The sequence below is a fragment of the Osmia lignaria genome, chromosome 5 (assembly GCF_051020975.1).
Source record: "Osmia lignaria lignaria isolate PbOS001 chromosome 5, iyOsmLign1, whole genome shotgun sequence".
NCBI lineage: Eukaryota > Metazoa > Arthropoda > Insecta > Hymenoptera > Megachilidae > Osmia > Osmia lignaria.
The window spans coordinates 5,899,929-5,925,173 of record NC_135036.1 but is presented as its reverse complement, the minus strand read 5'-3'; the positions used below and the strand labels follow the sequence as shown (position 1 = coordinate 5,925,173).

The 25,245-nt window shown below is 34.7% G+C and overlaps 1 protein-coding gene across 1 annotated transcript in view; it reads left to right on the top strand.

Annotated features, from left to right (window-relative positions):
• The window catches only part of Ror (tyrosine-protein kinase transmembrane receptor Ror), a 228,172-nt gene that overhangs the window by 184,895 nt on the left and 18,032 nt on the right, over positions 1 to 25,245 (top strand). The window contains exons 2-4 of the mRNA XM_034332131.2: positions 1,403 to 1,499; positions 10,354 to 10,564; positions 10,667 to 10,826. Of these exons, the coding sequence (XP_034188022.2) occupies positions 1,403 to 1,499; positions 10,354 to 10,564; positions 10,667 to 10,826 (468 nt within the window). The remainder of the gene's footprint in view (positions 1 to 1,402; positions 1,500 to 10,353; positions 10,565 to 10,666; positions 10,827 to 25,245) is intronic.

The following is a 25,245-nucleotide window of genomic DNA, read 5'->3' as shown; positions in this document are numbered from 1 at the left end:
CGTGCAACGAGAAATTGCATATAGATTGAAATTTTCCTTTCATAATTGCTTGATTATTTTAAATCACATAAAAATATGGATTAATCGTTGAAAGGGTTGAGACAAGCTGTTTTTGTTATGTTTCTTGACTTATGGGGATATAGCTATTAGATGGTTTCAAGAAAACAATTTCTTTTTACTTTTTTTTTTAATTGGAGGCGTATAGAATGCCATGTCTAAGGGAAATTTCTAAATTTAAATTTTTGGCAAAATTATAGTACTTTAGGCTTTTTTTTCCAAATAGCCATATCTAATTTCCTTCAAATTTTCAGGAAATATTCTCTATAAGTTATTATCTAATGTAGCGTAGGAGTTTTTCAAAATTCCAATTAATTAACTTTTTAATTAAATTTTTAAGTAAAAATAGATTTTTCGTCTTCAAAGTGTCGCCATTTCTATAATTACCAACATTTTTTAAAAATCCTACGCTACATTCTGAGTAATACATTTTTATCTGTAAATCAAACAGAATTTTTCATTTTAGGTTTAATATAATTCAATTTACTATAATTTTTCATCTTAGGTTACGTAGTTTCAGGGTTAACAAATATATTATATATAACTCTGCCATTTTGCAATATTTCTAATTCAAAAAATTAGAGAACAACGTCTAAAATTTTTCACTTACAATTAGCCATTATTTATAAGAAAAATTCCACAAAAAGGTCGACTTTTCGACACTGTCTGCCAAGTGCACCCCTTTAAAATTCTTTAAACATTAATTAAAATGTAGGTAAAGAAATAAGATTATTAAAATAAAAGCTGATAATAAAGGAAAATAAATCAATTTCTACGATAAAATACCTTAACATCAAAAGTTCTTTTGTGATAAGAGAGTTAGTTAAGTCCAGTTTACGCTGGACGGAAGAAGTCAATCGCGAAATCCTCGTATACATTCTAGTACCGTGTTGGGTGAAGGGTTGGACGTTTGTTCGTAGGACCCTTCAAGGGACGGCTGTTGATGTGGTATTTGCGCAGGTGTACGAAACAACGAACGGCTACCGTTGTTCGAAGTAGTTAGCTGTTACATTGTTAGGCAGTTGGATAACTTGAGACGCGGCACCGAGTGTGTCTAGCGTGCTTATGGGGTAAATCGTGGCCTGATAGGGTGACGGGTGTCGGGACCGAGAAAGGGGTTGCTCTACCTTATCGCGATGAAACGAAAAAAAGGCTTTATATTTTTATCAAACATAATGCAGAATTTTAAAGACCTCGCACTGGAATTAGTTTTTCGACGACGTATACATTAATTTAGGTGTTAATTTGGTGTTGAAAAATCTGAAGGAAATTAATTTGAAAAATTTCCTTTCGCAGGAGTTTCTATTTAAATTATAAGTTTTGTTATGTTTTTTTATTCTTTTAGTTGCAGGAAACGGCGAAATCGAGGATTTGGATCCTGACGTTCAGGATTACAGCACCGACGAAGACTATAACGATGTTTTTGACGCAACTACTAATGGGTATGTTAATAAATATTACTTTCTTTAATTTTTCACACGTAGATATAGTAAATCTTCAAATTTTCATCTTTTGATTATTTACAAAATATCACAAGTCCGAATATGTAATATAAAATTTTCCTATTCTTGTTTCCTTCTCAACTTTCGGATGGCGGACCATGGAGAGAGTCCCAATTTTAATATAATATATTTTGTAATTTTCTGTCTCGATTGATTCAAATTTTGCTATTCAAGGGTTAAGATAAATTTTTAAGATAAATTAAAATTTTTAATTACACTATAAAATCAAATTTACCAACCATAAAATTATTACCATCACACCATGATAATAAAATCCAAGATAGTTATTTGAAAAACACCCTGCATCTTTGACAGAAGATCGTATATTTCAATCATTTTTATCGGTCGAAATCGATGAGAATCGGATGAGAAACGGGGAAGAGTAAAATTTTCTATCGGAGATGTAGGTGAAATTAAAAAAGGGAGGAGAATAGGGGGAATGGGTGGTTGAAGGATTTCATGGGTTTGGTACGATGGAAAAGCAAGAGCCGGGGAATGCCGCAGGGCTTAATAAGGAAACGGCTCGATTGGTTCGATTCGAAAGGTAATAATGCCACTTCCCGTGTGTCGTGGAACTGGGTGAGATGTGGCCGTGATTAAATTTGAATTCTCTCCTTCCTTCTGACAGGCTAATTCAACCAGGAAGCGTCGATAGGGCCAATCGGAATTCCGAACGAATCGGATCCTCATCTTGGATTTCGCTTACGCGTTTCCTTCGTCGAATCTGAGATTTTCGGGGTGGAACAATTTTCCCAGCAACGTCGCAAATATTTTCTAATTCAATGTTTAAGAATAAAGAGTAGTTTCTGTTTATCTAATTATTTTTTATATCATTTTTTGCTTTTTGTTCCAACGAATAATTGATCACTTTGGAATTAAAATATTGATGACACTTTATATAGTATTTGGAGTTTTGGGATTTTAGTATTTAAAAATTTTGGAATTTTGGATCCTTAGAATTTTAGAATCTTAGAACCTTAGAATCTTAGGATCTTAGAATCTTAGAATTTTAGAATTTTAGAATTTTAGAATCTTAGAATTTTAGAACCTTAGATATTTAGAATCTTAAAATCTTAGAATCCTAGAATCATAGAATCTTAGAATATTCAAATTTTTAAATTAAAAAATTTTTGAATTTTTGATTTCTCAACAACAGAAACACTTAAGGCTAAACTCATCATCTCGTATGACAGATCATTTGAATATTCACGGTGAAATAAATTTATTCAAACAATGCTTGGATCGAGGAAGAATTGATCCCGCAAGATTCACCGAGGGCTAAAGTCTGTGTCGCTACAACGTCTAGCAGAATCTCTGTCAGTTTCTCCCTCGACATCCCTTGCAGAAGGGGTTCCAGAGAATCGGTGCATCAATATTAATGGAGCCACGTGGCGTTCAGGAATAATGTAGTTGCCTGAAAGTCGTCGACCCGTGTACGCACGATATCGTAACCATAATGCCCCCGTTACGATCGGTTACGACACGTAATTTCAATCACGTTTGTCGCATTATCGCCCCGTAACATGGCCCCGTAAATCTACGATGCTTCTCTAAAATCTATTTCGTGCTCTAATCATTTAATGAAACGAAAATTAGATATTCGGTACGAATAATTAATTACAAAATTATAATTTGCTTGGTTTCAATAATAATTTCCTAAGAAATGCTGGAACTGTAATTTATCCGAATAAAAATTACAAATTTTAATTCTTCAAACTTTTACTATTCACGATAATACCTATTTGTTTATAATTTTATTTTAATTATTTGAATATATATGATTTACATTATGAGGCACCCCTAAAATACACAACTTTCAGATGGCGGACCATGGAGAGAGCCCCAGTTCTAATTCAACCTTATATCAGTCCACGAAGATATGAATAATAATTTAACTAAAAATTATAATCAAAGTACATGAAAATATTCATTTTGTATCCAATTATTCCTCCATCATTTAGAATTGAAAAAATTTTCACGACAGAAAACACTTAAACCCACACAACATCGCATAAAACGAAACAATAGGTTCGCCAAAATGTACGGATTGACTTCTCGATAATCCAACGCCTCTTCGATGATTTGCATGGCGACTTTAAAACGCTGTTCCCGTGTCAGGGGGGGTTGAGGGACAAAACCGATCCCTTCGAGGCTGGCTAAACGTTGCATTATTTATAGAAACCCCGCGAACGCCTAATCCCTGTCTGAGACGGTCTTCTGACTGCTTAAAACCGGCAGCGAAGGAAGTGACGTAACATGGTGGGCGCGTCAAAGTGTTAACGATTCGTCGACCCCGTCTTAGCTACGTTTTAACACCTTTTCTCCTGTTAACCGGAACTTGTAAGCATGCCTTTTGTTCGGGCTGAAATATTTCCGTGGGTGACTACGGCGATCGATCGCTCTGATTGGGGGTGATTCATGATGGATTAGGTGCAGATTGCATATTGTTGCAAGATATTAATTTGATTGTAAATAAAATTGTACGAGAAATTCTTATTTGTTTATTATGTTGAGTCATTTTTATCAAATCTTGAACTTCGAATTGAAGTAGAAGAGAATGAGGTTTTTGCGATCACTTATGACAAATTATTAATACATTCGGATTGGGCTAATTTTCACAAACTTAAACTGATTTTTTTTTTTTCAAATATTTTAATTACAAGTAAAGTATATGTTAAGGTTTTGATTTTAAGTAAAATCATCACAAACATTAGAAAAGTTACATAAGGGACACTGCAGGATTTAGAAAATGAATATAATATGAAATGGAAAATTAAATTGGGGCTTTCTCCATGGTCCGCTGTTTTAGAAGTTTCTACATTACGTATTTAATTAACACGTTGAATGCCACGTTTACTCGGTGAATGGGCTAAAGTGCTCATAGGTACGACTTTATTATTACTTCATGAAAATCAAAAAAGAAATTAACACGTTGAATGCTATGGGGGGTCATCAGTCACCGGAACCACAAATTACACATGTCTAATTAAAAGAAAACAACAAAAAAAATATTATTGATACAATATTGTAAAATAATGTAAATTATTTACAATATTGTTAAATAATGTAAAATAGCAAATAGAAGGCTTGAAATTTAAAATTTGAAAATTAATTATTCTTAATAATTAGAACTTCAATGCCTCCCACAGAAATACCCATTATCATTGTGGCATTTAATGTATTAATGGTTCAATGAAAGAAAAAAGTAACAATCCATGTGATCTGATTTGTGTAGGGTTATTTTATACCCACTAAAATTTGTTACAAAAACGAAGATGAATTATCTCCTTGAATTTTAATAATTATCGCGATCATCCTGCCTCGTTGTCCACGATGACTCCCTTACCATAAATGCTATTTTCTAGTACTTTTACGTCATGAAATTTAATTTGCAACAATCTCTTTATAATTTACGGTGTTTTTCGATTAACCACCCTCCCGTCTCGGTCGATTTTCTCCATCGCCATTAGAGGATTATCGAATTACCGAGGACGAAAAAGTTACGCTCGGCATGTTTCTGGAAAAAAGAAGCAAAAAGGGGAATTGAAATCACCGGTGCACGCGTTTAACGACGTCCCGGCGGTATTCGACGTCGAACGACACGAGCAAAATTAAACAGCGTCCGGAAAATTTTGCCATGAACTAGATGGGGTGTAAAATAGAGAGAAAATAAAAAAGGGAGCAAGCATTGCTTCTGTGTTTACCATGCAAAGTAATTCTATGCATTTTGAGGAGGCTCAGTTTATCAGCCGCTCAACTGACGAGCGACTCTTGTTTTCATAACGACCAACGAAAAGTCCTCGATGAAAAGGCGAAAATTGCAGAAAGCGACGGAAAAATAACCCGTTTAGTTGCGAACGTTCGACCACTTGATGACGAAGCTTCGAGTGGATTTACCAAAACAAAAGTTCTAAACACCGAGTGAAAGACTATACTGGAAAGAAAATAAACGTGATTTTCAAATAAAATAATAAATTAAACATTTAACCCTTTGTTGGACCCCAAAAAGAATAAAATACATTTCTAAACTCTTACCAATGATAACAATAAGAGAATAACAGTAATTAAATTTTTGCCTGTCTTAGAATCTATTAGAAAATGAAAATTTCTAATTGTGAATAAAATAAAAATTGTTTAAATTAAAAATTTGTAATCTTGTGCATTGCATCATAAGAGTTTCCTTAATTTTGTGATGGAGTGTCTGTAGTATAATTAAACCCCAATGTAAAATTTCAAATAAAATAGAAATTTTAAAAAATTGCAAATTTGTAATCTTGTATATTCTATACTGCATCACCAGTGTTTTCCTAATTTTGCAATGGAGTATATCTAGCATAATTAAATCTGAAATGTAAAATTACAAATAGAATAGAAATTTTTAAAAATTGCATTTTTGTAATCTTATGCATTCTGCATTGCATCACAAGTGTTTTCCTAATTTTATGATGAAATGTATATAGCATAATTAAACCCCAATGTAAAATTACAAATAAAATAAAAATTGTATTAAATTGCAAATGTTCTCCTAATTTTGTGATGAAATGCATATAGAGTGCATACTTGCAACAGAATGCAATAATGCATCTCGACGTCAAGAACGGTTAACGCTGCGGGCCGCAGGTGCAGCAGAACTTACCGATGACTTACTGATCATGACTTGATTTATATTCAATATCCAACGGGGTTAGTTACTCTCGGTGGCCACGTGCAATCACGTTCCATCGTGTAAACACACGAGGAACACACGATCGTACGCGTGTCTGTGCATTTAAGGACCAACACACATACCACCCTCTTAGCAAACTTGGTGATTGGCTCCTTGCGCAGAGCTAGTGTTTCCGGTTTGAGTAATGGTACGGTTGAGTTACTTGGATACGTAAGGAGGTTCTTGATAAATGACATCGATGATCTTGGATTTAATGACTGTATAAGAATATTGGATCATTTTAAATATTATGGATAATGTAGAGGAAATATTTCATAATGTAATGTGGCTCTATTAAGTAATTTTGAATTAATTCAAAGAGGGTGGTTTTTTATCAAATATAAATGCAAGAGATTAAACTGAAAATCATGAAGAATATATATAGGATATTTGATTTTTGACAATATAAACAACTGATATGAACAATATTGCAATTTTTTTGCAGTATTTTGCAATTATAATACAGATGTATTAAAAAGTAATAATAATCTCTTTTTCTGTCTAGAAAACCATGCTTTTATTACAATTAGAACTATTTTTAACTGTCAAAAATGAACTTTTGATCTTAAAAAAAATATATTTTGAATTATAGAAAATATAAACCATTTGAAAGTACTCGAAAAAATAAGATCAAATGTAAGAAATTGTAAATCACTCTCCTGTAAACTTGGTATAAATTAATTACAATGTTGTTCATATCAGATGTCAATTTCATAATGCAATGTAGCTCTATCAGGTATTTTTAAATAAATTCAAAGAGGGTGGTTTCTCATAAAACCTAAATGCAGGGAATAAACCTAAAAAAATGAAGAACATATCAATTTTATAAGGGTTGATTTTACAGTACGATGCAATTCCATCGGAGGATTTGTAATAAATTCAAAAGGGTTGATTTTTAATAAAAGTAAGACAAAGTGTGGTCGTGGAATGGTAAAAAATAAAGGAACAGAGAAATCTTGAGGACAGTCCATTTCCAGAAACACTCGGGGTAAATAGACGCGACCCCATGATCGTATATCACCGTGGCGATAAGGGGGAAGTCCGCACAGTATGCATTATTTCGTCGTGTTGCAACTCGCGAGAGGGTGAGAAGAATAGGGTGGCAGTGCATTAACATATTCATACTTAATATTCCAGTCACAGCGTCGTGGCGACAACGTCCGCCCTCACGGATTTATATTGCTCTAATATACGCGATTACTTTCTCCCAGCCGAGTCGAGATCGGCCGGAAGTCACGATTGATTGCAACTTCCATCAGGCGTTTCGCCTTGACGCGCTTCAACTGCGTCTTTCAGACGAACTAGTTCAGTCGATCGAGTTATCCTAGTTAGTTTAGCAATCAATCAATATGAAAACTGAATATATTTATAAAACGATCATTTTTGAAACGTGGAAATATAATACAATTTAATGACATCAAAGAATTGTTAAATGTCATACTTATGGTCTTATGGTAATAAGAATTATTCCAGAATTATAAAACTTGGCAATTTCAATAAATTTAACACCTTTGCTGCAGTGAAAATGGACATTTGTTATGAGACATATTGAATCTCTAATTATTAAAAATGAAAGTAGTTCATTTTTAATAATTTTTCAATTTGCTACCTTACATTATTAATATATTAGCAATACTATTCAGAGTAATATTTTTCTATTGTTTTCTTTTAATTATTTGAGTATGTGTAATTTACAAGGGTCACCAGTGACCCCCATGGCATTCAACGTGTCAAAAATGAAACCAACCTTCGAATAAAATTATACATATAATAATACAACAAAATAGAAAATTAAAATAAAAGAATATAAAGTAAAATGATACCCCTTAAAATAAAAACACCCTATAGAAGTTTGAGCCGGTCAAAAAAAAAAAGAATTGCAACCGGATATCTCAAGTTTCCATCGGTGTTTTAAAACGATTCGTTTCGAATCCCATCGTTGAAAGTGGTCAGTGTCCGTGGTGGATTTTTATGGGACCATGATCCCACATCGTATGCCCCGGAGGCTTGTGTTTCCACCCACATGCAGATCGATCGTTCGGACTCGCTTCATCATCCAACCTGGCTCGCTAACAATGGAACTTTGAAACAGAGATCATTAAAGGAGTCCAGCTTTATCTGCGATGTTCGTTGAAACTTTCGCTCGATTGACGAAGGAATTTTGATTAAGCCAATGATGAGAAATAGTAGGAAGGTGGTTGTACTTCTATGATTCGTATCTTTTTGCACTGACACGTTCCATGGTTAACCTTTAGACGGCGGACCATGAAGAGAGTCCCAATTTCAATTCAATATTATATTTTATATTATTAAAAATAGCGAAAAATATAACATACCTTGCATTTTAAATTCTTTTTTTTAACTCTCAGACGACGGACCATGGAGATATTCTCAATTTCAATTCAATTTTATATTTTATATTATTAAAAATAACGAAAAATATAAAATACTTTGCATTTTAAATTCTTTTTTTTTAACTCTCAGACGACGGACCATGGAGAGTGCCCCAGTTTTAATTTTCTAAATTTTATACTATTTCCTTAATAATTATTTTTTTAATACATGAAACCCGCTCATTAAAAAATTATACATTTAATTTTATATTAATATCTTTATTTAAGTCACAATTGACCCAGGCTCCGCCATCCAAGGGTTAATTAGATAACTTTTGCTTAATTTTAAATAACTGTAGGTATATTCCCAATTGGGGATTTTAAAAGCAATTCTAAGAAACGGGGAATTATCGAGCGTCTATTTAGGCAAGAGTAATAAGCATACGATCTACCTGACAGGGAATTAGCGAACGCATTCCGTAATGAAACGTAAGATAAACAGGAAATATTTGTATTACGTTGAGATGTTGTGCTGCGATAAATTACAATTAAGAGTTGCTTCAACACGAGTTCAATATGCTTGAACAACTCGAAAGTTCGAAGTGAGTTCGAGCATGCTCGAGTTATAGCTTGTTTCAATAAATTCTTACGAGGGTTCTTCAAAGTTGCCACGCTAAAATTAATCACATCCTCCAGGGACAACTAATTTCATAATTTACGAGCGCCCTAAAGGAGCGCGAATGTATAGGTGAACATAAGATAAAGTCAATTTAAACTTCTCGACCGACATTATGAATTTTTTATACCATTTCTAGCGACTTTCTAAACTAATACGTTAATGAACATATATTTTATTATTCGTGAAATTTTGAATTAAAAAAAATCTACGTTTCTCAATAATCTAATTATTTACTTGCCAAATCGATTGAATTCAAAAAATAAAAATAAAATAATTAATAAAATATTAAAAATTAAATAGTAATTAAATTTGTCACTAAAAGTTAGAAACTTTTGAGAGGTAAAATTAATCCTCGGACGACGGACCATGGAGAGAGCCACAATGTTAATTTGTTTCACAATTAACCCAGGCTCCGCCTTTCAAGTGTTAATGAAATTAATTTTGAAATTTATTAAAACAAAAAAGCGTCACTTACGTTGTGTAATTTAATAGACGGACATTTTTGAACGATTCTATAGTACATGTTTTGCGCTTGTAATACATGTTACAAATTCCCAGCCATCGGAGGAAATATTTAGCTCGACGACGCTTACACGTTGTAAAAATACGAATACAAGGTATAATAATCGTTGAATTTTCATACCAGCTGCCTGTCTATGCCTGCAATCATGCTAAACGGTGCATGTAAACCGAGAGCCGATAAAAAATTTCACCAGACTCCTGAACGTTCTTTGGTCAATTTCTCGTGACAACATGTTGCTCATACATTTCAATGAGAACTCTCTAACGGGTGTTACAAAAGTGAGAATCATTGATTTATCATCAGTAGAAATTGATTATTGTTCTAACGCAAGAGGGCTTAAAATTCATAAATAACTCTGCCATTTTGCAATATTTCTAGTTTAAAAAATTAGAGAATAAAGTCGAGAGTTATATATTAGTATATAATAGTATAGAGTTAATTTTGTATGAAACTTACCTAATCAATATTTCTGTTTCAGCAAAATAATTGAACAGATTATTAATTGAAAATATTTCAAATTTTATATAATTTTTTTTTTCTTGTTTGCTTTACAGAACCGATATGGAAGCTGTGTCAGGGGCGAAAAGTGGCACCCTAAAATTCATACGGACCTTATCGAATATATCCAAAGATGCTGGTGGAGTCGCTCACATGCGATGCGAGGTTGTTGGCGATCCTCCGCCAACGAAAATTAAATGGTTCAAAAATGAAGCACCCGTTGAAGAGAAACGACCGAAAATTACTATCAAAAAGATACATGCACAGGTAACGTCACCAAATTGCTATTTTTTACTTTGCTAGTAGGAAAGTTTCAAGAGTATCTTTTGTTTTTTCATAAATATAAATGGTTTTGTTACTAACGATAAGGCACACGAGCATGCAGCGAAAAACATCGCCGGAAGTCGCTTAAAAATCATCAACTTGGACGTAGGGGATATGGGATTCTACACTTGTCGAGTTACTAATGGAAAGGATCAGATACAAAGCGAGGGAATACTTCGAGTTGATTCGTCCAAAAGCATACATGGTGAGTGAAATACGTTTTCAATTATAAAAGTAGTCATTTTCCATGCTACATTTACTGTCCTATAAATATAATATTCACTTTTGAATATAGATTATTTATTACTGAGAAAAATGAAATAATTCCAAAACAAAAAATAATTAAAAATAAAAATTTTAAGATTTTCTTAATGTAATTTGACAAGATTAATAATTTTCTTGTGAGAAATATATTTGCAATTATAAAGATGTAATTTCCCATCCTAAATTTACTGTCCTATAAATATAATATTCACTTTTGAATGTAGATTATTTATTACTCAGAAAAATCAAATAATTCCGAAACAAGAAATAATTTAAAATAAAAATTTTATGATTCTCTTAATGTAATTTGACAAGATTAATAATTTTCTTGTGAGAAATCGAAAAAGAATAAAGGATAAAAATGAAATAAAGACACGTAGGTCATAAAAATCGTTCTTCTACGTGAAAGTAAGTGGAAACGTCATTCCTTCATGGTGGTATTCGAATTAAGACGACGAGAAAACACGTCCGGATCTTGGCCAAGTGTCCTCGATGTCGAGGAAAAGCTTTTCCTGATCCGAGGAGGAGACGAACGAAATATAGGAAGCTTTAGCGAGAGATCGTAAAACTGTCAATTCGACTCATCGAAATTCCCCTTTGACGTCTGTTCCCCAGGAACGTGAGGAGAAATTGATTCCCTCCGGTGGTGTGATTCTCCTTGGGGAGAGAAAAGGAAAGCTACTAACATTTCTACTCTCACAATTTTACTCTACACTAGTTACAATAGAACCACTTGAAATATCATTTTATAAATAACGTATACAATTGTTGACCCTTTGGAATATAATATAATACGTTTCTTGATCTTTTGACGGCGGACCATGGAGAGAGCCCCAAGAGAACGCGGCGGACCATGGAGAGAGCCACAATTTTAATTTAATTTGGTATTTCATATTATTTTCATTTTCTAAATTTTACACTATCCCTTTAAGAAGGGATAAAGCTCTCAAAACTGCGGACCATGTAGAGAGTCCTAAAACGGCGGACCATGAAGAAAGTCCTAATTCTATTTTTTAAATTTCACACTGTCTCTTTAAAAATTACTGTTCCAATATATGAAACTCTTTCTTTAAAAAGTTATAAATTTATGCACACTAGAGAAGCATTTCCCTGTGACGAGTAATTAGTCATTCTTAGTTGAAAGGTTAAATGATGCAAAAAAAATTGCAAGTTCCATTTATATCCAACGGAGAAAAGGAAAGGAAAGTATGAAGAAAAAAGATTCTGGTAAAAAAAGGAAGGGAACGTTGAGACGCGTATTAAACCCGATGCCAGGGCTAATTCACCCCCATCCCCCTGACCCACGTCGTTCCTCATAAGTCGGTATTCAGCCGGAAAGTTTTCAGCGTGTCTCGACGCGGAATTTCGTGCGAGAAACTTTCTCAAAAAGCTCTTGTGCCCGTCGGCGATGAAACAAAACTGACAGCGTTCCTCTGACGAAGTTACCGGGCGACACCCCTAACAAATTCTAATCTAATCGGGTCCGATGCGCGAAGAAAACCCTCCCCTCGTTCCCCATTTCGTCCACCGATGGCCAGCCCCTCGACGACCCTTCGCAACGAGCAACTTTAATATTAGCACTCTGCAAGTCAAACTCACCCCTCTACCAAGGATTTCAAACTTCTTTTCATCCCTCTCTCTTTTCTCCCTTTTGGGGGTTGATGGAACGAGGATTCGAAGAAGATCAAGATGGTCGAATTGAAAATTTCGAGATAGATTTTCATTTTGGAAAAGAATTTAACCCTTGAAAGAAATTCTACAAATAATTATTATAGTGGTTGTAATCACTATTTAAAGTTATTAAATTTATTATTATTTATTAGGTACATATTTATTCATATGCAATTAATATTTAAATTTTGAACAGTGGAGCCTCGTGGCTCTCTCCATGGTCCGCCGTCTTTAGGCTCTCTCCCTGGTCCGTCCTTCGAGGGATAATTAAATCAATCATACGTGAAAGAAATTTGGAAACAGAATATATTGAAGAGTAATTATCATTCTACTCCTAATGAATTAATTACCTTGCGAAATAAATTCTTTCCATGGCAAATGGAAAACGATATCTACACGAACGGCTACGATTTATTTCCTACAATTTCGTCGCCCGTTCACGAAACATGATCAACATGGCTCATAGTCTCTTTCCCATCCTGTCCTGTGATGTTTAATTTCAGGGGTGAGAAGTCGAGTTAATTAACACGGTGCTCAATTATTCAGGGCAGGCGTAATAAGCCGTGTCGAAACTGTTTGCCGGCAGTACACGATTGGAACGAGTTTGCCAGCCTAACGGGGCTTTTACGGGAAGGTGTTGTTTTCGGGGATGATGTTGACCCATCTAAGCGGCGTGGAACTTAATGATTCGTGAAGTAACACCCTGACACCGCAAAGGGTTTAAACAGAAGTAGATAAACCTCGTTAAATATTAAATTTACTTATCGGAAACCTATTAACCCTTTCCCCTATAATCGTTCGTTTTACCGAAACGCGAATAAAATTTAAATTTGCAATGGGAGATATTTTCTTCTTTTTTTTTTCTGAGAAACTGAATTTATAATAGGACGGTGATATTTGAATAACGAGACAAGCAACCCTTTAACATAAACGATTTTCATCTTTTCCACCTTTGTGGAAAGCTTCGCAGCTATTAGACCGGGTACTTGGCGACTTTTTTTCCAGCTCGCAACAACGAAAGGATGAAGGGAGGAGAGAAAATTGAGGAAGGTAAATGGCTGCACTAAAAGGACGTCTGACCCCCCACCTTCCTAATTCACTTATCCATGTTGCCCTCGGGTTTTTAACGAACAGCCTGAACACTTAGTTATCCCTGAAACTCTGTCAGCCAGGTGCTAGTGTTTACTTAATCTCTTACGAGACTTTCCTCGAACCGACGAATTTTCACTAAAATATGCAATTGTTGAGAATAAAATCGTCAATTTTTAAGATATTTTAATTTAACCCTTCCAGGTGAATAAAAGTCACGCCATAAATCATGTGGGATTAGTTTCACCCCCAAAATTATTTATTTACAAATATATTATTTAAATAAAAATGCAACGATTTATTTAAAAATTCCAACGTAAGAATTTATCAATTTTTTATACAGAACAGTTTTAAAACCGCTGGGGTTAATTGAACTCCGCATGGTTCGCGGAGGGTTGAATTTTATATTTGCGAGAATAATTGGTGCTAACATCTTGAACGGAAGAAGAACAATCGTAAAAGGATATTCAACGGTATTTGATAGGTCGTATTTCCGGTTGATTCGATTAATTCACAATTACACCGGCCCCGGGTTGATATCGACTGATTGTCGGATCCTCTTTCGCTTCGCTGAGCCTTATTACGCCTTCGTCGCGGCCGAATTTTAATTAATTCCAGAATTATTAATCTACGCGACCATCTGGCAACTTTGATCCGCCTATTTTGCGGAAATAATTGAAAAAGTTTCCGTGAAAAGCTGACCGTGCTGGGGACAATTTGATGGTCATCCTTTTTACGATGATCGATCCGATTGAGGAATTATTGGAATTATTTTTATGGTGAAACAATAGATTCAAGAAGCCAATGGACATTGTTAATTCCTTCGAAAAAATTTCATTTTCAATTATGAGAAAAGAACGAAGCTACCTATCGTCAGAAATTGGAACTGTTGCATAGGTGCATCGATGCATCTGCAAAATACAAATGCACTTTTTTCTACCAATGCAATTGCATATTTTTGTTTATATAAATCTGTTCTTTGAAAGGATACAATGTCACTAAAATCAATAATAAAGAGAAAAATGTGCAACAGTATTTAAAGAAAAAGTGCAGCTGCATTTCTTAAGTGCATCATTGCACGTAAGAATGAAACCTTATAACATTCAATCTCTTCCTGTCTTTGGCGAAATTTGAATGCTGAAAATCATTATTTTAATTATGAAAAAAGTGCTTCGATGCATCGACAGGATGAAAATGAAAACAAAATGTGCAGTTGCATTTTTCGAATGCATCATTGCACTTTAGAACAAAAACTTTCAATCTCTTTCTGTCCTTGACAGAATTTGAATACTGAAAATCATTATCTTAGTTATGACAAAAGGGCACCGATGCATCTTTAGAATGCAACTGCACTTTTTCCTATCAATGCAATTGCATATTTTCGTTTACATAGATCGATTCTTTGAAAAATTAGTCATAAAGAAAAAAATATGCAGTTATATTTAAGGAAAAAGTGCAGGTGCATTTAAGAAGTGCAGTTGCATTTCTTAAGAGCAATGATGCACTTAAGAATAAAACTTTCCAACGTTCAATCTTTTTCTACTTCTAACAAAATTTGAATATTGAGAATCATCATCTTAATTATGAAAAAAATGCATCGATGCATCCACAGGATGCAACTGCACTTTTTCTTACCAATTCAATTGCATATTTTTATATACATAGATCGATTCTATAAAAGGATACAACGTCACAAAAATTAATAATGAAAAAAAATATGCAGTTGTGTTTAAGGAAAAAGTGCAGTTGCATTTCTTAGGTGCATCCTTGCACTTGAGAATAAAACTTTGTAATATTCAATCTTTTTCTACCTCTAACAGAATTTGAATACTGAAAATCATCATCATAACTATGAAAAAAGAAAAATTCTATTAAAATAAAAGCATAATATAACAAACAACAAAATAACCCAGGCGTAGGGAAGGTAACGAGAGGGAACAGCCAAGTTTGCTGATAAATTCGTTAACAAATTTCGAGGCGTATAATTAGAGACGGCTCGTCTGGCGTATCATTAAACCAAGATACCTCTCGTTAAGCACGTCCACGATGAAACTGAAGCTTCAAGCTTGGAGGCTTGCGCACCAGCTAACTTTCGCATCAAGTTGAAACCTTGCCCCGGGCTGAAAAGCGTCTTCGAGGCAGGCGTGACCGAGCCCGTCGATTCAAGATAAGCTCGATCATTCTCCTCTGGCTGGTGTTTAGAATTTCTACTCGCCGAGCCGAGAATTCAAAACGCTTCCAAGATTTCCCAAATATTTCTCAAAACTTTTCTAATCGAAAATCTTGGGAACATTGAAAATTCGCAGGGATGAAATTAAAAATATTTCAAAGAATACTAAAATACCTTTCGCAAAAATTTTTTCAATTAAAAATTTAGAAAATTTTGAACTTTCTTTCGAGCAACGAACCGGACCAATCTCTCTCGTCTTATTACCGAATATCCTTTGATAAACTCATTCGAGCGACGATGCAATGGCAAGTTGCAACGTCGAAACTTGCCGTCCAAAGTTTCCGGCGCGGCACAGAGTTCCCAGGTAAGCTACTTAATCGCGGCTGACTGTAAATCGTGGTCGGTTTGCAAGCGTAGCCGATATTTCGTAGATAGTCGTTAAAGCACGCCCGGGGAAATGTATTTCGGACTGGGCATTGTTGCGTTTCGTGGCCATGGTACACCATCAATTACCCGATTTTCCTGACTCCTCGCTGATAACTGGCCTTCGCCTGAACGATCGAAACTACTCCTTGAATTGCTTCGCTAACACCCTCAAACATAAATTCTAACGTTTAATCATTTTTCAACAGAGATACAAATGCTTTTCTAGGGAGAAATTAATTATCCCACTGGAGGATAGATTGGAAGCGTACAAATATGGAAAATTAATTTTTCACTCGCGTCCGCTAGTTGATTGGTTTGCTTAATTAATACCGAACAGGTACGAATGGTTTCCTGAGGAAAAATTAATCACTATAAATTTGTATTGTACTAGAGAATAGATTGGAAATATTGGATTCCTGAGGCTGAATCTGAAGGCTCTGATTGCTCGGTGTTTTTTATTAATAATTCAAAAAATAAACACTGACGAGTATTTTGGTAAAGGAAAAAGTTGTTCGGAATTAATTCAGCTACAACCCCTTAACCAACCCATTTCCCTTTATTGTAATTTTCCCCTGGATGTCTATGAGGAGGACACAGAAAATTAATTTTCCAAGAAATAAAATAAAATAAAATAAAATTCCATTCCCTTTCAATTTCAATTCAATTCAATTTTTATAAAATGTCCCTTTTCACAGTATTGCTGTTGAATCGTCTATTTTCTGAAATTACACAAAAGCCATAGGTTGTATGGCGTCTGAAGACAGGTTTGCAAGAGGAACGACGTGTATGCTCCCTGTTCATTGTATCATTGTGTTAGGCGATTCGATATCGCGAACCGAAACTTCCCGAGAACCCTTCTCTCTCCACCCACCGCTAAATAACCCAACGAAATCACGACGGAATCGGGTGTGCAGGCTTTTCACCAAGGTTCGCCACATCCTCTTACGTTGCAGCTGCTGCAACGATAGAATCTTGGATACTACCCGTGAATACATACGTACCCTGCTTATCTGTATATGATTACATGGCTCTACAGTTTGAAACTCCTTCTCAGGGTTTCTACACCTTACCAAGTTTCTCCCTCGTTTTATCTTTCTTCCTATTATACCTGATCGTTGTTGCACGTTCGACGTTCTTCTTTCGCTGAGGAATCGTGTGAATCGTTGAATATCGACGGTTTTTTTTATATACTTTAACCCATCATTGCATACCTAATTTTTTTTTAACCCATTATTGCATAATTTTTGTTCTTTTTAACCCTCCATTAAACTGAGTCTTTTTTCATACCTGATTTTATATTGTTCTGAAATTTTAAAAAATCTGAAAAAATTCTGAGATATTTATTAAAGCTAAGTGAGACTTAAGTGAAATACTTAAACCTTTTTGCAATAAAAATAGAAATTTAGAGGCAAGTTCTGAAAAATGATAGTTTCATTTGGAACTCAATGACCCAGTATGCTGATGGAGGGTTAAAAATGAAAGATGTAATTTATTTAAAGAGAAATTGTATAATAAAAGAAAAATTTATAATTACAAATGTTTAAAAAAATACAAGAATTCTGTCGATTATTTTATGCAATAAAGGGTTAATTTATTAAAATACTGCAAAATTTATTGCGCCTTCAATAAATATTTTATGCCATTCATAAAATTAATTGTTAGTTTGATGTGTAATTTTTCTTTATGTCAATAAAATTATGAATTCAACAATACACAAGAGTGTCGTTGACTCGTCGTTGTACAGGCATCTGTTTCGTGTGCATTAAACGCACACAGAACACACGATACGCCCCCAGGCCGTAGGGGTTGCAAGGATAATTTCGGATAACCACACTGGTAAAACCTTGAACACCAGGGGCGTATCCGTAGCCAAGAGCCTTGGGTCGGATGAAATTCGAATGTAACTTAAATCTTAATAATATTCCCCCTTATCTTAATTAGTTACCGGGATGCCGTGTTTTAATAGTGGCAGAGGGTGTTTGCTTATCTCTCAATCGAAATTTATAGAACTGGTATTATGCTACTTTTGATCGTTAATATTGGTGATATCGCTGGACCGCTTCGGTCATCGGATCTCTGTTCAATTTTCGATAAGTTAGAATTGTCGAGATTGTAAATACCCAAAAACAAGAATATCAAATTGTATATTTTAAAAATGCAGTTTAAAATAATTGCATATTTTAAAAAAATTGGTACTTTTCTCTATCAAATGAATTATTAAAAATAATTATTTCATTTAAATTGAATAAAAATTCAAGTACAGAAAATCAAATTTTTCTATTAAAAGATTTATCAAAAATAATTATTTCATTTAGATTTGAATAAAACTTCAAGTAGAGAAAAAAAATGCTTTTAGGAAAGGATAAATGACACGTGATTGCATACATAAGTATGTACACTCACGATCAAAGATTTCTCAAGAAAGAATGATATGCTGAGTCCTGGTCTTACACCCTTCTCCCTAGGCGGTCCCGAGACGAATGACAGTGGAGGGGAGAACGTCCCATATATATGTCTGTGGCGCCCCACCACTTGCGTGTAAACATTTACGCGGGAAAATTTGAATTGATATTTCTATTACATACTAAATTTCATAATATAAAATAATTAAAAATTATATTATTTTGTTTCTAAATTACTTTTAATAAGCTATAATCCCAAATGTCTCCAGTGACCAATCGACACGAAATTTGGGGGACGGGGAGAGGGGGTAGAGGACCCCAAATATAAAGCGATATCTTCATACTATTGCATTATTAATTACATTATATGGATATGAAAAATTTTTAATTAATATTTCAGAAACTAATAGGCTGATGAAAATATCGCTTTATATTTGAGGTCCCCTACCGCCTCCTCCTCCTTTTCCTCCTCCTCCACCCTCCCCCTGCCCCTCCGAATTTCATGTCGATTGACCACCGAGAATCTTTGGAATTTTATTCTTTTAATATTAATATCGTCAAAATTAATATTTTTCTATTTTTTCTACGGAAGCTAGCTTTGATCGTAACTGTACCTACTTTTCAGTAAAGTTGAATCGGTGGAGTGATAATTACGACAGGTTTCAAGAACCTTTTGCGGTGCCTCGAGTGTTTAGGCGTGCAGCTAGGATAAATCAGGTGTGTAATTTCACACCGGTTAAGGGAAGTCGAAAGAGACGAGCGTTAGTTTGCGGTTGAAATCGAGTGCTTTCACGAGTGCTCCTCGTACTCGACCGACGGAAAAGAGTTCTGTGGTCGTCTTTAAATCTCCACCGAGGAGACGGCCAGTAACTTTCCTGGAACTCCCGGAACAAGTCCTGACAGTTTCTCGACGGCTTGTTAACCGATATTGTAGGGCCAGTCAGGTTTCCGAATTCAATCGAAAACAGTTCCACACTTTGAGAACTTCAACTTTTTCACTCAGAACGATACTAGACTTCGGCATGATCCAAGTTTTATTTTCTTTCAAAGCACGTAGGATATAGTTATAACTTATGAAAGTTGATGATAGTTTATGAAGGATGTATGTTATCTTTAAGGAACTCTGCAATTTACATCAATTTTTATTAAAAATAATTAAATACCCTCGCGACTAATTAAGGAAGAATGGGATTATCGCGATCACTTATAGCAAATTATTAATATCTTCATTTTAAATTTTAAATGACTTCAATTAGAAAAATTTATAGAAATTATCCTCCTATTGCAAAGAAGGGTTAATCACTCAGACTGCATATCTTGATTTTAGAGTCAAAGTGTATTAAATTCACTTTTTGGAAGAAAGTGACATTTTTAACAAAAGAAAATAATATGAAAGACGAAATTGAATTAAAATTCTGGCTTTCTCCATGGTCCGTCGTTTTGGGAGTTTCTACATTACATATTTAATTAACAGCTCAATGAAAGAAAAAATGAATAATCGATGTCATTTGACTTGTATAGGGTCATTTTATACTCACTAAAATTTATTACAAAAACAAACATATTATCTCCTGTAATTTCTATAATTATCATGATCGTCCTTCCCCATTGATCACAATGACCACCTTTCCTCCTATATACACAAATTTAATTTTAAATACAATTTTAACGAGCTAAGAGTGTTTGGAATGAATTGCAATGTTGCTAAATAAATTGCATCCACTTGGACAAGGTTTCCTATCGATGAATGCAAATCGTCGATAATCGAACGTGGCAAAGAGTAATCACAGCAACGTTCCTATATTGGCCCATTAAGGCGACCGGTTGGTCTGGGCTCGTTCGAGCGTATCGTGTTCGATCTATAATTTCGAGTTTCACTTTATAAATCGTACTGATAACGCGTTAATGTTACCCACTCGTTCACCGTAATCTTTACTTGAATATCTTTCCTCTGCTACGTTTCTCAAAGATGTTATTTTGTGTAATAATTGCAAGTGAAGAAGGTAATAATTTATGAAACGATGATCCTAAGATATAAAATGGTCCCTTTATTATTTTGTTTTTGAAGTTCTTATTAAATAAAAGATTATTATTGCAATGAACCCTGTTTGAAAATATGACATCTTAAATAGTATAATGTTATTAGATACTTTTAACACCAGGATCGAATGAAAATTTAGTTTGTTTTAATTAAATTTAATTAAAATTAGTATTTTACAAAAGAGATAGACACACCAGGACCGAATTTAGATTTCTGGGACCTGGGAGTACCCAAACCTCCTTGAGAGTCCCCCTTGGAAGATCAGCATTTTAAAAAAAAGATAATATCGAGAATATCAAACTCTTGAGGACTCTTATTAGAAAATTAACATTTTTTAAAAAAGATAGAAACGTCTCAACCGAATTAAGATTTCAGAGGTCTGAGGCAATCAAACACTTAAAGGCCCCCATTAGAAAATTAATATTAAAATAAAAAATTAGAAACACTAGGACCGAATTAAATTTCTAAGACTTGGGACTATCAAGTCCTTAAGGATCCTTTTTAGAAAATCAATATTTTTTAAAAGAAGATAAAAATACCAGGACCGAATTAAAATTTCAGAGACCCAAGGCTACCAAACCCTTTGAGCCCCATTGAAATATCATTTTTAGAATATTAACAATATACCTTGCCCTCAAAAGATTAATTGAAATCCAATTAAAGGACCCGAAAGAAACAGGAGCAAAGGGAACAAAATCTCCAGGAGCTCCACATTAGCGGGCACCACACTTCAGGTAGATACCTGAAAGCGTATTAACCTGGACACCCCGATAAAAAAAAAAGGAAAACAAATGAAACAGGTCGGTTGGTTATCGTTCAGCTGGGTCCAAAGCTCGTTTCCACGATTCGCTCCTTTTTCTTTTCCAGCACGCCAGCACGATTCCCTGGTGTACGAGAAGCACCGATATAATTCCCTGGGTGTCGGTATCGGCCTATTCATTAGAAGGTCGCAACACACTGCACGCCACACACGCTACCTAACAGCTCTTCCTCTCTTTTATTTTTTTTACCCTTTCGTGCTGTGGCGCCTACGGATTCCACCCTTCGATCGACCTTATCTCGACCCGTTTCTTCGTGTACCCGCGACCACCACGTTTCCACGTGTTTCTATCCCTTTTTCTCTTGTCCCTTCTTCTTTCACCCGGTGGTCGTCCGCGGGCATTTTCGTGCCAACAAGTCAACAAAAGAGTTTTGTTCCTCTCTCGTTTAAAAAGAAATATCTCTAACCTTCCTTAACCGATTCCAATTAAATTTCGTGGATTTTTAAAGTGATTTTTGATGAAACTAACGAGGTGCTTTGTTCGTATTTTGGGGACCTCTAAGGGGGTTGAAATTAACCCCAAAATCAAATTACTTTTAATCAATTCTACTTTTCAACTTTTACGACACAAGTATTTATAAATTTTTTAATTGTTCCCTTTTATTTTATGATTGTTTTATTCTCGATTAATTGGAAACTGTTTTATAAAGGGAATTCATAGGAATATTGAAAACGAAGTTACAAGGAAAACAATGAAATATAACAAACGCAATTTCTGTCTGTATTTTCATTGGAAACAATGTTTCGAAAAAAAAAAAATATGTATATATATTAAATTTTCCTTTTCGAAGGATTTTAAAAGCACCGTATTCATCGGAACATTTTTCGACCGTGAAAATCGTATGCAGTCGATCGGTTCGGGATTTCGCTCGACTGCCGGCGATATTTTCAACAAATTTGCAATTTACACAGTCCCCGATGGTTCGGACGCGCGTTATCGTGGACGTCGAATCGCAATTTTTCGAGCACGTAAACCGGAAACGCGGCTACATAATCGTCCATAAACGGCGTATAGATTCCGCGTGGAGCCAGGACTGCCTAGGTCCCTCGAAAATCCCCGGCTTAAGAGACTTAACAATTCGCGTTTCACGTAATCTCGCATGAATCTTCATCGTCTCCTATCTACGCCCCTTTACTGTAAAGCTTCGCCGGATGTCGGAATCAACAACATACAAACATCCTCTTTTAAAATCCTCAGTAGTATAATGTATACAGTTGTCAATCCCTATATAATTGACCCTTTTCTTAAAAAAATAGAAAAAATAATATGACGGACCATGGAGAGAGTCCCAAAACGGCGCGGCGGACCATGGAGAGAGCCTCAAGGAAAAAGATATAATTTTAATTTAATTTTCTATTTTTATCTATTACATTACGTAAGGGTGAATTAAATTTATTTTTTGTATAATTTAATTGAAAAGAACGATGAGATATCAAAGATTCAAACGAACATGTTAGAAAATGGATACATGTTTCCGTCCACGTTTCAGGGAGTGGCAATACGGTGGTCGATTAATAGTGCAATTAAAGAGCGACACGTCCGGGAAGGGCACACGTTTTCGAATCGTTATTGACGGGTCTCGACGAGATTCCATTTCGTTTCAATAATTCGCGTGCACGCGGTGACACGGGCGTTAATAAAACGGGAGTTAAAGTGCAGAACCGTTCATTGTAAATACGTGGTAGCACACCATACCACCCCGGTACACCCTCCTAATAGCATTACAGTTTATTTCGTGCTTCGATAACGAATACACATAAATAGCCTTCGAACTCTACCTGCCTCGAAATGATAATAATAAGCCGATGAAAACGATTCCAAAACATTACAGGCTAAACGTTTGTTACCTCCATTTTGGAATACGAATGTTTAATCTTTTGTATTTTCTGATGATTTGAAATGAATTGCAGTAACATTATAAGGAGCTACAAAATTTATTTAAGAAAGCTTTTACGAATTCACTTTTTGGTGTAAGTGCATGAATGCATCCAGAAAATGCAAGCACAAAATGCAATAAAAATATCTCACAAACTGTTGATTTTTTTAACATCCTACCCTAATAATTTTTCACTCAAAATGTTCCAAGGAATCAATCTACATAAATAGAAGTATATAATTCTATTGATAAATAAAACTGCATATGCACTTTTCAAATGCATTGTTGCACTTATGAAGACAGGTAATATCCATTACACTAATCAACTTTTTCTATTTCCAAATAAATTCCTACATAATAATCATTGAAACAATGCAACAGAAATGTGCAATTTGATTTACAAACAAAAATGCATACCTATGCACTTTTCCAGTGCATCGTTGCACTTATGAAGATAGTCAAATCATAATCATCACACTGTTCAACTTTTCTTATTTCCAACTAAATGCTTGTACAATAATCTTGAAAAAAGTACAACAGAAATATGCAATTCCATTAACAAACAAAAGTGCATATGCACTTATGAAAACAATCAAGTAATAACCATTACATTAGTCAACTTTTTCTATTTCTAACTAAATTCCTATATAAATAATGCAACAGAAATGTGCAATTTGATTTACAAACAAAAATGCATACCTATGCACTTTTCGAGTGCATCGTTGCACATATGAAGATAGTCAAATCATAATCATCACACTGTTCAACTTTTCTTATTTCCAACTAAATGCTTGTACAATAATCTTGAAAAAAGTACAACAGAAATATGCAATTCCATTAACAAACAAAAGTGCATATGCACTTTTCAAGTGCATCGATGCACTTATGAAAACAATCAGATAATAACCATTACATTAGTCAACTTTTTCTATTTCCAACAAAATTCCTATATAAATAATGCAACAGAAATATGCAATTCGATTTACAAACAAAACTGCATATGCACTTTTCAAGTGCATCGTTGCACTTAAGAAGAAATTGAACAAAAATTGAATTTCGCCACATACAACCTTATTCATTTTCCACTCTTCGATCCCTATTTATGGATTGTAGCGAATCGTCGAACCGGAAGGGTTAACCGGAAGACGCGGCGCGATCATCGTCCATCATCGCCTGGAATCGCGCAGAAACGCGTAACGCACAGGATGTAACAAAATTCGCAGGCGTCCGGTTTCGAAATTCGAAATCGGTTAATACCGTGCACGGTGCACGGTACGGACTCGCGCTCCATTAGAAGCCACCTCTTTAGATAGTTGGCAGCGATCGTGAAACTGATGGGGCGGCTGGGAGCCGGCAAAACGGATAAATTGGAACGGCGCGTGTGGCCAGCTTTGTATCGACATTTTGGATAATCCTGGGGCCACACAGCCGCGCGTACGTGAAACGCTCTTCTCTGTAAACTATGCAACGCACAGAGACCGTGTATTTATTAAACACGACCGGCTACAAATGTGGCATTTCGTGGCGATCTATACTTTTCAAGCAGGGATGGGGTCACAATTGACTACTGCGAGGGTCGCTACCGCCACCTCAAATGCAATATCATCGAGTTATTCATTCCGATGATAAGTAGCATCAGTATTATACTAATAATACAAAACACAGTAGTAGATCTATGAAAATAGAAAAATAAATAAATAAACTGGCTAATGCAATTATTTTTTAACTCTACAAAAGTCAACATACTTACTAGTAAAAAATTTATGATCTATTATTTTGATGAGGTTTAATGTTAAATTTGAAAATTAATTTTGCATATCTAATATTATTAATTAGATTTTGAAATTTTCCAACACAACGATTT